This window comes from Poecilia reticulata, linkage group LG18, assembly GCF_000633615.1.
Source record: "Poecilia reticulata strain Guanapo linkage group LG18, Guppy_female_1.0+MT, whole genome shotgun sequence".
NCBI classification, from domain to species: domain Eukaryota; kingdom Metazoa; phylum Chordata; class Actinopteri; order Cyprinodontiformes; family Poeciliidae; genus Poecilia; species Poecilia reticulata.
In genome coordinates, this window is record NC_024348.1 from 13111756 (window position 1) to 13127789 (window position 16034).

A 16034-nucleotide genomic window follows, 5' to 3' on the forward strand; every position below is an offset into this window, starting at 1 on the left:
TATTAAGAGAATACCCCTGAGTCAACGTGAAGTGGCCGTATCTGTAAAAAGCGGTGCACTAATTGCAGTTTTCTGACCAATCATCAATTACTAATCTTTAAAAAGCCTGATCTGCCATTTTGCTAAATAATGCAAGAACCCTTCTCATTAAATTGTAATAAACATTTAACTCTGGAAAACATTTTAAATATCTGAAATATAAACAAAACAACACAAGCAACAAATAAAAGGAATTAGACCAAAATGTCCTTCAAGAAAAGGGGCTAGTTGAGCCCAAAGCACCAGACTGAAAACCAATTTTTGGTAGAAAGAGCGAGAAAACCAATAAATCGTTCAAATGGAAATGATTGAGTTCATTTAATTTATCTTGTGATTTATTGCTTCTCATCGGCAGATAAGATCGGCTTCATATTTAACGATCAGCTGATCAACAATCTCCCAAAATTAAGGAAATTGGTGCCAATAAATCCAAAATAAAAAGGATAAATCAAAATTCTTATGGTAAGAAATTTATCACGATACATGATAATCGATGTATACATTTATCATGTATCACGCACTCCTAGTTTCACAATGATTAGGGTGTACTTTCTTTTCTCCAACATTTAGAGGTCATTCATAATAAAAGGTCGTACCCCCGTGTGCCGGCTCATGTCCTGAACCTCCTCCAGACAGCAGGCCCACTTTGCCCTTCAGGCTGTCCAGGTCAGAGCGAAGCACGACTCTGTGGCCCTTCAGCAGAGAGAGGCCCCCAGAGGCCCTGACCAGGCCGCACAGAGCCTCTTCAACACAGCAATCTACCGAGTTGATCAACTTCTTCTGCGCCTGGGAACAAACAAAATATCATGATGGACTGATGCAAATGGAGCTGATCAGAGGATTTCTGCAAAACTAAAACACTAAAAAGACATGAAAGATTTAAGAAGATGCATGTAAACTATTAGAAGATTAATCTTAGAAATTTTCTAGAACATTTGGAAATTTCTGAGTTTAAAAAGTCGAATATTTTCTAGAAAAAAAACTTCATACATTTTGAGATTAATTTTTGACATTTTCTAGAAAAAAGACGGACATTTCCGAGTTTCAAAAGTCGATAACATTCGACTTTTGGAAACTATGAAAAGTAAAAATGTTCCGACTCTTGCAACTCAGAAATGACAGCATTTGCAGCAGTTGCTTATCACTGAATGGACTCTGATCCTTCTGGTTCTGCAGAGCAGCGTTAGCTCAACCACGTTACCAAGACGCTGCATTCATCCAACAAGACTTCACTAAATGATGATAAAGCTTCACCAACACTCAGTGCATCACTGTCCTGGAGATAAAACAGCGGATTCACTCATTTACCTCCATGTTTAGCATGTGTTGTTGCTTCTCCCGACAGGCAGCAGCAGGATGACGTAGCGGCGTCAAAAGCGAAGAGATTTAGAGGCGAAAACCGGATGTTAGTTTCCCTTCAAAATAAAATCGTTTTAGAAATTTAATTTTTTATTTATTTATTGAGTAATTATTTGCACCGTTCATTTACAGAATTATATTTATGTATGTGTGTAAAAAAAATCTGTATGTAATCTAAAATGACTAAATTTAGTCATAGGTTATTTTGGAAATATTTGAATTATAGAGAGTCTTGTTTTAATTTTAAAAAGTGGAAATGCTAAACATTTGGATTTTTTTAACATTTCTCCATAGTGTACTATACATGGGGTGAGGTTTCAAGATGTCAAAATATAAAATACTCTTCACTAGTAATTCTTTTAAATTATTTGAAACATGGAAGGAAAAATAAAGCCAAATTTAAATTTCATTTCTGTTATATATATCTATTTATATATATATAGAGAGAGAGAGAGAGAGAGAGTTTCTATGCTGATGAAATTTTGAAAAGCTGATCGTTATCTACACGACAACGGAAAACGGCACGTTTCAGAAACGTCGCACTCTGGAACCCGTTTTCAATCTGTGCCGTTGTTAGAGAAAACATTTGGTGGTTTCGTGTAAATGCGCACTACAAACGCAACAAAACTCTTCCGTTTTCCCCCGAAATAGTTGTCGTGTAAACGGGGCATGACGCAGTTGTAAAGTTTTAATAGTTTGAGTCATGCAGAACTGATTTGACCGTTTCCATAGCAACGATCAGAAGCAAGACAATAATAATAAATATTATTGTAATATTTATTATGATAATATTTATAGTATTTACATTATAAATAATACATATTATTTATATTATACAAATAATAATATATTATTTATATATTGTATATAAATAATTATATATTTATATATAATAAACACCTATTTATATATAATAAACGCACTGATTGTGTTTTTTCATCATTAAAAACACAATCAGTGTTTTCATAATTTAAAAAGCACTGATTGTTTTTTAATCATAATAGCAATAGCACTATTATGATTAAAAAAACAATAGCAATATTATATAAAGTTATATAATAACTTTATGTTATTATAATTTAATAACATAACGATATCAAATTATAATATAGTTATAATTTATTAAATTATAATAACATAAGGTTATTAAAGTAATTTAAATATTACCCTACCCTAACCCCATTTAATATTGTTATCATTACTATTGTTTTTTAATAATAATAATAGTTCTAATAATATCCCCACAAAAAAATCTGAATATCCAGTCCATTACAGTCTTATGTTTTTATGGCTTGACTTTTATTTTTGTGATTATTAATAAGTGATCAATSTAGTATATTAGCTAMTGCAGCTRYTRGCTAATTAAACACCTGCTGTACTGATGATCTATCAGAGTTGGTGTTTAAGTCGCCTTTTATTTTCTAACTAAACTCAAACAGAATTCCACATCTACATCTTAAGGTTGTCAAAGTCAAGCTATCATAACTGAACTACTTCCCTCTCCTTCCATATTTTTTTTTCTTAATTACCTTTTTCCTGACCTGTTAATCTAGTGTAGCAAAGCACTGCATCCCTTTGTCTTTTATCAGGCATACATTTAACATTTTGTGCGTTATATATATATTCAACAATTTAATTTCACACAATCATCGCAATAAAAGCCTGTGTTTGTTAAATACTTAATGAAACATTGTTGTAAATGACGTATTGTCCCAGAACGAGATAATTAGTTTGTCGTTTATTAAACGTTCAGAAACTACAGCGGCTGTGATGAGCCAAGACGAAGGAAAACAACCCGAACAGATGATCAACTCTAAACCACTCGCACAGGGGCGGATCTAGAAAAATATTTATGGGGTGGCAAGAGGGTGGCAGGGACTTTTTCTGGGGTGGCAGCATATATATATTTATATATATATATATATAGTTTTTAATATTTCGTATTAAAAACAATACAAAATATTGTTTTTAACTTGCATTGTTTCAAAATGAGCTTCACGTAGCACCAAGGCTTAAATACAATTTCTTAATGTAGTATAGTTAATTATTTTCACATCTTTCGTACTCCTGCTAATTGATATGCATTACTGATATGCATATCAAGTGTCCAGAAAACCATTTTATCCCAATACAGGACAAGGAGAAATCTGTCACAAAAATATTGGTAGCGCCATCATTTGTTATTCGATATATTTATTAAATACGACTTAAAATAAAGATTAGAAAACTGATGTTTGATAAATTCTCCATGATACAAATCTATAAACTGTTTAGTTTCTGTTAGTTCTGTCAAGATACAAGAAAGGGCGAATATCTACTTATATTGGTCAATCGTTTTATTTTAAATATGCTGTAGGAGCCGTAGTTTGACGACTGTTATAAATATCACCATGTTTTTAGAACACAGGGGATTAGCTCAGTTTTTGTCGCTTGTTTTAGGAATTGCAGTGGCTGCAGTGCGCCGCAATAAAGGTACAATAAAGCTGATAAACAGGTGAAGAACCAAACAGAACCACTTCTGACTGTTCGCAAAGCCAAACATCCAATAAAAGTTCCACCAAGCCACTACTGAGGCACTGGGGTTATGATTCTAGACGCAGGCACAACAAGGTTCAATGTCCAAACTTATTGATTGTTCTTGGTGATTTATTTTCCTCTTTCACCAAACAATTACAGAGATCAAACTTTCATTTGTTCTCATGCTACCACTCTTAAAAACCATCGGCCCCAAACCCAAATGCCTGCTGGTCCTTCTCCAGGCCCCTGCACTTATCTATGTGTACTGACCCACATTACTTCCTGTCTAAATTTAGAAAATAAATAAGAAAATAAAACAAAAAAATAAATAAAATCAACAATTGTCAACCTACAAATAAACTCTGTAAATAGTACAAAAAATAGAAATTCAAGAATAAAGTAAAAAAAAATTCAAATGGATAATGAAATAAAGAAAAAATAGCTCCAACAACTTTTATTCTGCCTTTTCTCGCTGTGTGTCGCTTTACGCGGACCCGTTACCATGGCAACCGAAAAAAACAGCTCAACGAGCACATAGAGCAGAGATTACCGATCAGGGGAATCAACACCAAAAAACAAACATTTCCCACAAAAAAAGTAGCAAAAACACTAAAACATAGCATCCAGTCTGTTACATTATGCTGTCAGGCTTAATGTCTATATTTGGATTATTAATAAGTTTTCGCCTGGGCACAGCGGCGGTTGATTAGCTGATTTAAACAGCTGCTCTACTGATGACGTGGTGGGCGGGTTGTTTAGTGCCAACGGAACCAAAACACACCGAACTGCGCAGCACATGCTAAGGTTATCAAAGTCAGTAGCAGGCTAATAACAGTTAGGCTAGTATAACTGACCCATTGCTCACTTGTTCAATCTTTTCTTTACATTAAAAGTTTTCCTCACTTGTGAAATCTGAAGCCCTCATTACCATTATCTATGGTTGAATTAACTGCTAAACATTGCSTCCGTTGTTCTGATTCTTTGCGTGATTGTAGTAGTTTCCTGACCACCAATATTCCTGACTCAATGGACAGCAATGGCGCATGTGTGACTTACGATAAATCACATAATGTCCAGTCTAGTAACATATACATCTATCAATGCTGCTGCCTCGCGCGCTGTCCTTCTCTCGCACTTCCCGCTACTTAGCAGTGGGTGTCAGGTTACATTGTGTTGCATTCAATGTTGTCAGGGGAAAAAGAGTTTCATGCGCTTAATGTCCGATTTGCCATAACTATTTATTGAATTCATTGTCGCTAGCTGGGGTGGCAACAGGGGTGGCGAGGCTCTCGTTTGGGGTGGCAACTGCCACCCCGCTAGATCCGCCCCTGCAGTCGCACATTTTTACTCTCCGTCTCTGTCATTTAAGCACACCCGTTGCCATGGCAACCTGCTGCGCTCCACAAGCCGACCAGAGATTATGTTACAAACATAACATTCAGTCCGTTGCGATATCAAGTTTGCAGGCTTGATATTTATTTTTGCGATCATTAATAATCCTCCCTGAACACAGCGGTGATTGATTAGTTCATTTTAAACTCCTGCTCTGCTCGTTATTTTGGTAATGGAACCGAAACGCACAGAATTGCGCAACACCTTTTTGGAACAATAATAAATGAGATTATTATTGTTGTTGGGTCATTAATTTGAACCCGTTTTATTGTGTTTTTTGTTGTTGTTCTTTAATAAAGCTATGAACGTTTTAAGCCAGTCAGAAGAGGACGTGCTGCTCTCAACCTCCTGGCGTTCAGTTTGTCACCTAAAGATCGACTCGAAACCTTCCGCGATCGACATATTGCACCGCTGCTCTAGCAAAGCACGAAGAGTTCAGAAACAATATGAAATAGGAAAAAAAATTTTTTTTTTAACTGATTAAGTCGTGTTTTAGATTGTTCTTGAAAAACTAATCAGTCACGGCTAATTAGTGGGCGAACTCACAGCTGCACAGTGAACCCAATGATTTTTTACAGCAGACAGCCGCTCTCCTCTTTTGAGGGTACTGCGTACCCCTAAAAGATTTAGCGGGGGTACGCAGTACCCTGCCGTACCCCCTGACTTTCACCCCTGTATATATGGCCCGGTCTTTCCTTCCGCAACCACAAGTTGGAAACAAATGGAGTCCCCGCCCACCCGGGCTGCCCTGTCTGTTTTCCTAAACCCACTGTGTGGTTCCTCCTCCCAACCTGTCCGCAGTCCCGTCCGTCCGTTCAGCGCAGCTTGGAACCGTCCACAGCAACATGCAGGATGGCGAGCGTGGAGACAGCAGCCGAACACGAACGCATCCTGCGGGAAATCGAGAGCACGGACACCAACTGCATCGGGCCGACACTCCGGTGAGTCAACCTGCGGCGGCTGCGTGCCTGTCAGCCCCGCTGGAAGATGGTCTAACGCTCGGCGTCACTCGGCTCCTGAGAGCGCCTTCAAAACTTTAAACACATATGCTTCCTTTATCGGACAGCTAACCGGCTAACTTTAGCAAACATGAAACCTGGCTAATTTATGTAATACATTCTAGAGTTAAAACTTAAACAGAAACTCTTGTCTGACTTAAAGTTTCTGTCAAAACCCGGTTCTCTTGTTTTTGTCCTGTAACTTTGGTAACTTTTATCAGGAGGTAAACCAACCGTTAGGCTAACGTTAGCTTCCTGAGCTAACTAGTTGTCATTCTGTTCACACTTATTGGAAATACTGCTTTTATAGGTATATTAATGCTCTCCGTTTGGTGTAAGCTTCATCACGGCCTTCTGTCTCTGTCTGTCAGCGTTTTGGTAAAAAGTTTTGAAGGCTTTATATATTAATTTTAGACTTGGCAGCAGTAATCTGTGCAGTTTATCAGGGAGTGTCAAGTGCAGTTGCCTCTTTTGTCACCGTCACTCATTGAAAATGCTAAATATTTGTTACTGAAGTAATGAAATACAGTATTTGTTAATGATTGTCACAATTTATTTTGCTGTAGGTCTGCTATTTAGTAGGAACTCTTAATCAGTTAGTAGTTTTGACCTGATTTGGGTCAGAATGCTGTTCTTGTTTTGCTAAACAGAGCCTACCAAAACTATTTCCCACATTTTGACGTGTTTTCAAAATGTCTCAAAGTGTGACAATTATTTGTATTCATCTTTTCTTAGTTGATAATTTGAAGCACTGCCTATTTGGTTCTACTGCCATCATTTATTGGGTTTGCAGCATCAGAACCGGTGACTTAAAAATGCTGAAAAAGGTGATAAATAAGGTTTGTTCTGTTCTGGTGAAGACTGGGGAATATCGAGATGAGAGCGTAAAGAGGGGTAATTCATAAAATAAAAGACGTTATGGATAACCTTCAGCGTCTTATAGTGTCTTCAGTCAGAGGCTTTTCCATAGCTGTTGTAGTACTGACTGCTACAGGAAAGCTGTCCTGCCCAATTAGCATCTATGACAACTATTTGAAGAAAACTGGATAGGTAGAGTTAGAATTTTCCTCTTGGATCAATAATGTATTTTTTAAGTTTAATTAAAAATTTGGGTTTTGTAGGTATTTTGTGAACAGAATCTATTTATTGTTGCCTCATATTATGAATTGTATTTAAGTTCAGGCTTTGACTGGACTGTTTAGCGCTGAACAGAAATGCAGACTTCACAGATTTTGATTTGTAAAAATGTTTTCAAAACCTTCCATCCTTTTACTTTGACTCCACCATTTTGCATTGATTTGTGTTTGGTTTTTTACATAAAATCCCACCAGGATACATCAAAGTTAACATGACAAAATGTGGAAAGTTACAAGTGGCGTGAATATTTTTCCACACTATGTAACTGAGTCAGAACTGAGTTTTTTTGGAGCGAAATCTGTGAACATTAGAAATGCGGGTTAGTTTTATTTCAGTCTTCTTTGGAAATGGAAACGTTCTACCCAGGAGGACGGCGCCCTTGGCCAGCAGTGTTTGCTCTGATTGTCCAGAGAGGAAACGAGCTGTGAATGAAGGGAGGAAATGCAGCTGAGGAACTGGCCTATTGAAGCCTTATCAAAGGTGTCTGTGTGCTTTTCAGAGATGGATTTTTTCCTGTTATTCTAATGCGACGGTCATTTCTCTTTTCCAACGTAATTAATTAGATGCTTTTTTCCCCCTGTTGAGGCAGTTTGTCCAAAAATATAGTCTGCACAGAGGCGCTTTGGTGAAGAAATGAGCTCAGTGTTTTTGGCTCTTTTACAGTTTACAGATTTGTGATGCATAGAAGCTGAATGCTGCTTCTCCATGTTTGGTTCTGGGGATGAAGACCAGAACCAAAAGACCTGGTAGGTCTGGAAGGTGGACACAACGGCAGCAGATCTTTAATGTATTGTGGTGCTAAGCTGTTCAGTGATTTATAAAACTAGCTGCATTATTTTAAAGCCTATTCTGTGAGATTAGAGTTTGCATCAAGTGTTGGCAGCAGTCTGAAAATACATCCAGGCTCTAACACAACTTGACATCTTGGTTCAGCACCTCTGGCTGCCACATTCCTCTGAGCGCGAGCTGCTCGGTGCCACGCTGGGTGACTCAGCCACGCTGACGGCTGCTGGATGATTCCCTCTCTGATGTTTCATCTGTTCCAGCCTCTTTCTGTCCCAGCCGTTTCGCTGTTTCCACTTCTTGCTCCACATAGATCCACAAATGTTCTGGGTCAGTTTATATTGCGACTAAGTTAGCTTCTGGAGATGGTCTCAACTTTCAAATAAACTATTCAAATAAAGAATATTTTAAACCGATCAACCTAAGCTGTGTAAAGCTGTCATGTGATTTAACTTCTAAGACCCGCCTCCTGTCTCTGATTGGTTGTTTTGGACTGAGTGGTGTATTTCTGTAGTTGATACTGGGAACACTGGGAAAAGGCAGAGATCAGATTTTTACACAGATAATCTGTCTTTTCCTATACTGTCATTAAGTTATGATAATTTTAACAAATATGTAAAAAAAAAAAAAACTTTTTTGTAGAAGTTACATAGTCTTAATGTTTTGTAATGTAATGTTTTTTTAGTGTTTGATGTATGCAAGAGTGCTGTGTGGAAGACTGAAATTACAATTTCCCTGAGGAAAATCCCTATCTACCTACAAACCTACCACCATCCTTCCTATGTACCAGCCTCCTTACTTGCAAGATACTACCAAGGTACCTGGTACCGACCACTTACCTACGTACAGGTACCGAACCTACCTACTAACGTACGTAGTAGTTAGGTATGATTTTTTAAATAGAGACGTATTCTGTGACGCATAAAAAATGCGGATTTGAAACACACACAGCTAATTATCACTTCTTGTTTTGTATTAAACCAAGCTGTGACGTTTTGTAGCTCAGTGGTCTTACCTGAAGCAGCAGCAGCAGCAGTCTGTCCATTATAAGTGGAAAACATCATTTATTATTGATGTCCTCTGATTGATTGTGGCCTTTACCAACCTGCAGCTGTACGAGCAGCAAATGTCCAAATAAATTCAGACTGAACCTAGCAGTGATGCTCTGTAACATTTCTACAGTGAACAGTGTTGATCAGGATTCATTTCTGTACTGCAGGACTGTTGTGTCTCTGGGTTTTGGTTCCCTGAAGCAGCAACAGCAGCAAGCAGGTCAAGACTGGCTGCTAAATTCCTCCCTGACTGACAAATTGGACTCCCTCAGGTTACCTTGAGGTTTTCTAGGTTCGACTGCAGCTCGTTCTGTCTTTATATGTCGTAATTAATCCCCATGGTTACCGTCTGCTGGTCACTGAGGTTCATAAAATGAACCACGGACAGAAACCTTTCATTATCAACTCCTCATTTAGGTTGTGGTGTTAATTAATAACATTGTATAAAAAATGTAAATTAAATGTAACATCTGCATTATCTGAGTAATGGATTTGCTAAGATAAGTTGCACCTGAGCCTCTCGTCGTCTGTGTGTGAACTGGACTCAGTTGGACTCGGTTGGAGCTCAGCTGTGTGTGTTTGTGGCTCCACCCAGTTATTAGCAGCAGCCAGCTGGTTGAGGCTCGTTTCGTGGTTTTCCTCTTGTTTGGACATGCAGGAGGTTTATTTCTAGCTTGTTACTGTAATCCCTCAGAATCAGACGTGCCGTCTTGGCGGTAAAACTCTGGGTCACCATGGAAACGGCGCTGATGTTGTAGCCAGCAGCTAACGCCGGTGTTTGGCAACCAAGACGTTTTTATTTGGGGTTTCAAATCCAGTTTTTCTGTAAGTGTGCAGACGGTTCTGTGTTGCACATCAAACCCAGCTGGAGGAAGTGTCTAAAGGAGAGAAGAGACGACTCGACACAAGCTTGTTGGCTCCAACACGCCCTGCTGAGTCATGACTCTCACTCACCCAGCTGCTGGTGATCTCCCAACTGGGTTAAGATCCTATTTAGTCAGCTGTTGAGCAGGTCAGCGAAAAAAAGATTTAACACGAACATGAGCGTCGGTCTGCAGATTTGATCAAAGTTTACTAAATGAAGCGTCTTTTTGGTGATTTATCTCATGTTTAAGCCATAATAACCATCAGTGACTGCAACACTTTTACTCTTTCTGGTGCTGGTTGACGTAAATTAAACATTACTCTATTAAGACACAGCATTTACAGTAACATTTACAATGTTTCTGTTTATTCCAATCATTAACATGTTTTTAGTACAGCAACAGCAACAAGGACGTTCTTTGAAAACCGTTGTTGTGTTTAGCCAAATCTGCTGAGTGGATGTACCCAAATCTGTTTTGTGAGGAAAAAGTAGCTGGAAGTTTGAGGCCCAGATTACTGTGATATAAAAATGAAAGCAAAAAAAAACTCTGTTTTTTTTTAAGTGTCTTGTCTGCAGTTGTAGCTTTCAGAATTATCTGAACGTCAAGAAGTCCAACAGATTTACTTTTCATATGTGGAGCATTACAGCTTTCGCATTAACGCTCCACTGGAGAAGTGAAAAGGGTAAAATGGAAGTAAAAATAGAGGAGCGGTAGAAGGATATAGAGAAGATCAGAAAACGCTGTAAAAGTCTGCTTCTACACCTGCAGAAAGGGAGACAAAAAGGGAATTGAGATACTGCTGTGACAAACTTGCATATAAACCCACAATGTCACTGAAAATGACAGAGTACTATTAATAAAAGTTATATTTTATGCAGCCAGACAGAAGGTATCTCATAACTTCCTTCACAGTCTCAAGTCTTTCTCCAATGTGTTTCTGTTCTGCTGTAAAATCACAGTGAAAAGCCAACAGGGTACAAAGCGCTAAACTCTTGATGAGCGCGTTTCAGATCTCCTGGTAAACGTCTGACCAAGTCTCAGACATTTTAGTCAACTTTCATCCATCAAACATTATTTCCGTAACAGGATCTTGTCAGTTTCAGGATGTTTTTGTTGGTGAACTTAAGTTTTTTTGTTGTGTTTACAAGTTCAGAACTCAAAATTTCTATTGGGTTTCTGTGAAAGTGCATGAGGTCATCCTGCTGGTGGCTCCCGTGTTTGTTTGTGTCTAAAGAAAGACCCGCTGTGGCGTCAGACCTGATCATTGTACAAGCCGGACAATAGAGCAGGTCAACAGGAGGAAGGGTGAGGGGCTTGTAGCTGCACACAGGTGTGTGTGTGTGTGTGTGTGTGTGTGTGCGTGTGTGTGCGTGCGCGTGTTGTTTCAGAAAAGGAAAGACCACAGGAAGAACCATGCTCCCTAAAAATAAAGGATTTTCCACTCTCTCTGGGCACTTATGGGATTTTCCAGCATCATACTCAACTGGGATCACTTTATCCAATATAAAAAACATTTTATTTAAACCTATAAATCAGATTTTATGTTATTCTGTGGCTCCAAATATCTTTTCCAGTGAAAATATTGGAAGATACAAAGAAAGAAACCAAAATTTACAAGATGATAAACTGCAAGGATAGTAGAAAACTAAGTATTTTGGGGTTTCTTCATGGTAAAAATTTACAGTTTTTGGCAATAAAAGACATATTAGGTCCCATAAAGTAATAGCTTCATTGTTTCATATCTATTTCTAGTCATTTTAAACCAACATCTGGATATTTGCTTTGAGTGCTTCAAGTAAATCAATAATTTAAAAGTTACTAGTGAACCGTCTGGCTGTGTCTGTGTTTTATAAGGGAAAATGAAATGAAATAAAAATGATCAAAGATGTAAATCTGAGGGATAGAAAAAGGCCAAAACGCCAAGAACATCACTTTATTTTGGTGTTCAGTAGCACAAAGATCTTGATTTTTAAGATGATAAAAATATAGATTAACCTCAAATTTTAAATCCAAAAGAGAAAAACTAAATATTTCAATTTTTATGGAAATATTTAGTTTCAAAATAAAGCTTACAGAAACCTTCAAAATAAGTCTCTCTCCATCAGAGAGAAACTTATTTTGAGTTTGAAAGTGGGTTTCAAACTCCTAATGGGCCTAAAAGACAGAAACCTTAATAAATAATATCCATGGAAGCCTTTCAGAATAAGAGCTTGAGAAAGAAAGAGTTGTGTGTTTGTTTTTTATTTAGCAGTGGAGCAGCTGCTGTTGGTTCTGTAAAATCAAACCTCCTCTCTTAGCAGCGGTTCCAGTATAAATACACATACTGCCCCTTAGTGGACATTTAGCAATGCAACCGTTTCTTTGTTTTCATTAAACAGGAAGTGTAAGAAGTGAAGATGTAGAATAATGAACATTATTGGTTAGGTTTGTGTATTTACGGTATGTTGATGAGAAACAAACCAACATGAACCCATTAAATGTTTTTTTTAAATATGCATTTTCTTTTATTACCATATTGTTTTCTTAAGTTTTTAATGTTTATATTCCTGAATTTGTTCATTCACTTTATCCGTTAATTGTTGTGATTTCTCTGCAGTTTGACTTGAACTGCTTGAGCTGGGACCTAATTTGTGTTAACTCCTGTTTATTATTTCATGCTTTCTTTATTTTTTCCCTTTTTCTTTCCATTTCCCTCTTTTTTTTTTTCTTTTTCCCTTTTGTCATTATTTTTTTCTTTTTCTTTTTTCTCCATTTCATTCTTAAACACACATGATTGATGGACAGTTAGTTTTTAACTAACTGTTTTTAAGTATTTATGTGAATGTTAGGGTAAACTCTGTCATAATGTATTAAAAAATAAATATGTTGTTAAAATCACATTTCTCTTTCTGTCGTGTTCTCTGTCTTCCTCTATCGCAGGTCGGTGTACGACGGTCAGGAGCATGGCCTCTTCATGGAGAAGCTCGACGCTCGGATCAGGAACCACGACAGAGAGATTGAGAAGATGTGCAACCATCACTTCCAGGGTTTCGTCGACTCCATTACTGAGCTGCTCAAAGTCCGAGGAGAGGCCCAGAAGCTGAAGGTGAGAGGAAGAGGAGGAGGGAGCTCAGATGGCAGACAGATCAGTTTGAACTTGTTTTTGTCTTCCAGAGTCAGGTGATTGAAACCAACGTACGACTCCAGGAAGATGGGAAAGTGGTGAGTGCGGTTTCTGATCGTCTGCTCGTCAGATCGGTTTTACTTCTTCAGTGAAAATCTCTGACTGTTTTCCTTCTTCTCAGCTCATCGGCTCCATGGAGCAGCTGAAACAGTGCCGAGTGCAGCAGAGGAACATCGCCACCACCGTAGACAAGCTGGCTCACTGCCTGCCAGGTAACGCAGAACACCACTGGATCAACGTTATCACCCGGTACCGGTCCGGATGTCCGGTTCTAAATCACATCCAGCTTTAGAACCAGGCTCAAGCAGCTGAACTCGGTCAGAACCAACCTAGTTGGGTTTGTAAGGAGCCGACACACACTCCCGTCTCCCAAGCCATGCATGAAGCAGCTGAGTGAAGTTTCCCCAAACCTTCTCCAAATCAAACAAAACCGTTAAAATTGGTGTCAAATGTTTGTGCTGCTAAAATTTTTGTTTGTGCTGCTTTTGTTTTGCAAATATTAATGAAAGGTCAACAGATAAACTGGTTCCTCGACACAAACCAAATCAAACAAAATTGGTGTTGAATGTTTATGCTGCTGCAGCCAGCCAGTCCACATTTACGAAACCAATCAGAAATCTATTTATGCTTTGGCCGGGCAGCTTTAGGTGATTCTTTCGGCTCGTTTTTAGACGACCTGCTGACACTCTGTTCTGTTGCTTTTTGGTTTCACCAGTTCTGGAGATGTACAGCCGACTGCAGGAGCAGATGAGAGCCAAAAGGTACGTGTGTGAGGATTCTTGTAAATTTTATTTTTGTCAAATGGACACCAGTGCAAACTGAAATGGACTTGGCAAGATTCAGAAGGGGATGCTGAATTGTCGTTTTGTTACTTAAAAAAAATAATATTCCAAAAATAGGAGGGTTCAATCAATAGAAGATCAGGATGAAGGATAAGAATGATCAGAATAATAACTAAATAATAAAAAACATACAGTAAAATAAGTATAAAGAATAAAACACATTAGAAATGCAGTGTGACTGAACGTCTTCACCGTCTTTCAATTTTGATTTACGACATCAGCTGACATTTAGCATTAGAAGGTTTATAATCAAATAAATCACATTGTTGAGATTTAGCCCAGTTGAGATTATTTTAATTCTCGTTTCTGTCTTGTTAAAGTGGAAGGAAATATCAATGTATTGTTTCATCATGATGCATATTTATTCATTTGAATTCATGCTCACTTTTTCCAAGTAATTTAATCTTGACTCATCATAATGCAAGTCAGAATATCTTAAAATGCAGAGCAGAAGAAATGTTGACAGATTTGATACCAGCAAAAATATGAAACCATATAGATTCACCTTTATTCTATTTATGTATTTTTTAATGAAATGGCCTGCAGAGGTCGTCATGGGAAACTCTTGATGCACAAAAATCCCCCATAAATCAGTTTCAGTTGAACGTAGCAGCAAATTAACGATTATTCCTTATTTAATTGTCTTATTCTGATTATTGGTCTGTTTTACTTTGGCATTTATTGTGTCTATTGTTTTTGCTGGATTTTATATCTAATTTTTGTGTTCTTAGTTATTTTTGTCCAACTTTTTGTGCTGCTTTGTCATTGATCTTTTCACTTCCAGACACTAGATGGCGCCAGTGAGCTGTAAAACAAACATCTGTAGCCTTTCTCCCCCCTCTTGACCTGTAAAACAGTCGTGTTGGTCATAAACTAGCCGTTTGTTTTGGGGTTTTTTCCTCCTCGCCTTATGGCTGCTGTTCTAAGAGCGAGCAGGCCGAGTTGGTTTAGTCTTACCAGGAGGTTTCCAATAAAAGCTGCTGTTGTTTTCCTTCCTGTTGCTGCAGGTACTACCCTGCGTTACGGACTTTGGAGCAGCTGGAACACACGTGTCTTCCCAGAGCAGGCCAGTACCGGTTCTGCTCCATCATGGCCGAGAACATCCCCAAGCTGAGGATACACATCCGGGAGACGGCCATGACGCAGCTGCGAGACTTCCTGGAGAGCATCCGCAAACACTCGGACAAGATCGGAGAGACGGCCATCAAACAGGTAGGAGGAACGCAAATTCAGCCCTGCTTTAAAGTTACAGCAGCAACACTTTTGTTTCACTTTCTGTCACTGTTTTACAGTGTTTTCTACGTTTAAATCCAACGTGACATATTCAACTTTAAGATGCACCGATTTGTCAGATATTTACTGATATTTTATTAATTTTCCCACCATTTCAAGCTTTTGATAAAATAAGCCATTATGTTGCTTTTCTGCTTCAAACATCCCACAATGCTCTGCTTCGTCACTGTCACATGACCAAACAAAAATAAGGCATTTAAGGAAGAAGACATTTGTTAATATTGGACCGATACCAATATTTTAAACCACTGGAGTCCAAATGAAGCTGGAGTTTTACCCAAAGTCATTCACTTGAAAGGACTTAGTGTCACAGTTGTCACTAAGTTACTAAAACAAAATTATTTTTTTTGGCTTTCAACTTAACAATAAGTTTGGACACAACTGGTTTTCTGTTTCTTTAAAGTTTACTTATCAGATTTCCATCTCTATTATGATTATTATTTAACGTTATGTTGAACTGTCTCTGCTTGTGGAGCTCTGACTTCCTGAATGTGTTCCTGTTTGTTTCCTGGCCGGTTTCTGGTGCTAACTGGACTTTCCTGTCCTCTCCAGTACTGGTTCTGTTTCAGCCTCACTCTGTGTGTAAATCAGAA

The 16034-nt window shown here is 38.1% G+C and overlaps 2 protein-coding genes across 3 annotated transcripts in view; one reads left to right on the forward strand and one right to left on the reverse strand.

Moving 5' to 3' along the window:
• The window catches only part of tkfc (triokinase/FMN cyclase), a 13836-nt gene extending 8772 nt beyond the window's left edge, over positions 1 to 5064 (reverse strand). Inside the window, exons 1-3 of the mRNA XM_008435623.2 lie at positions 4972 to 5064; positions 1348 to 1454; positions 636 to 825 (exon numbers count right to left, since the gene is read on the reverse strand). Coding sequence (XP_008433845.1) covers positions 636 to 825; positions 1348 to 1362 — 205 coding nt within the window. The 5' untranslated portion in view covers positions 1363 to 1454; positions 4972 to 5064. The remainder of the gene's footprint in view (positions 1 to 635; positions 826 to 1347; positions 1455 to 4971) is intronic.
• A 950-nt stretch (positions 5065 to 6014) lies between these two features.
• The window catches only part of exoc6b (exocyst complex component 6B), an 89927-nt gene continuing 79907 nt past the window's right edge, over positions 6015 to 16034 (forward strand). Inside the window, exons 1-6 of one of the 2 annotated variants that reach the window (XM_008435626.2) lie at positions 6015 to 6248; positions 13063 to 13228; positions 13297 to 13344; positions 13428 to 13518; positions 14022 to 14067; positions 15156 to 15360. In XM_008435626.2, coding sequence (XP_008433848.1) covers positions 6160 to 6248; positions 13063 to 13228; positions 13297 to 13344; positions 13428 to 13518; positions 14022 to 14067; positions 15156 to 15360 — 645 coding nt within the window. In that variant the 5' untranslated portion in view covers positions 6015 to 6159. The remainder of the gene's footprint in view (positions 6249 to 13062; positions 13229 to 13296; positions 13345 to 13427; positions 13519 to 14021; positions 14068 to 15155; positions 15361 to 16034) is intronic. The other variant, XM_008435627.2, reaches the window with a different exon arrangement.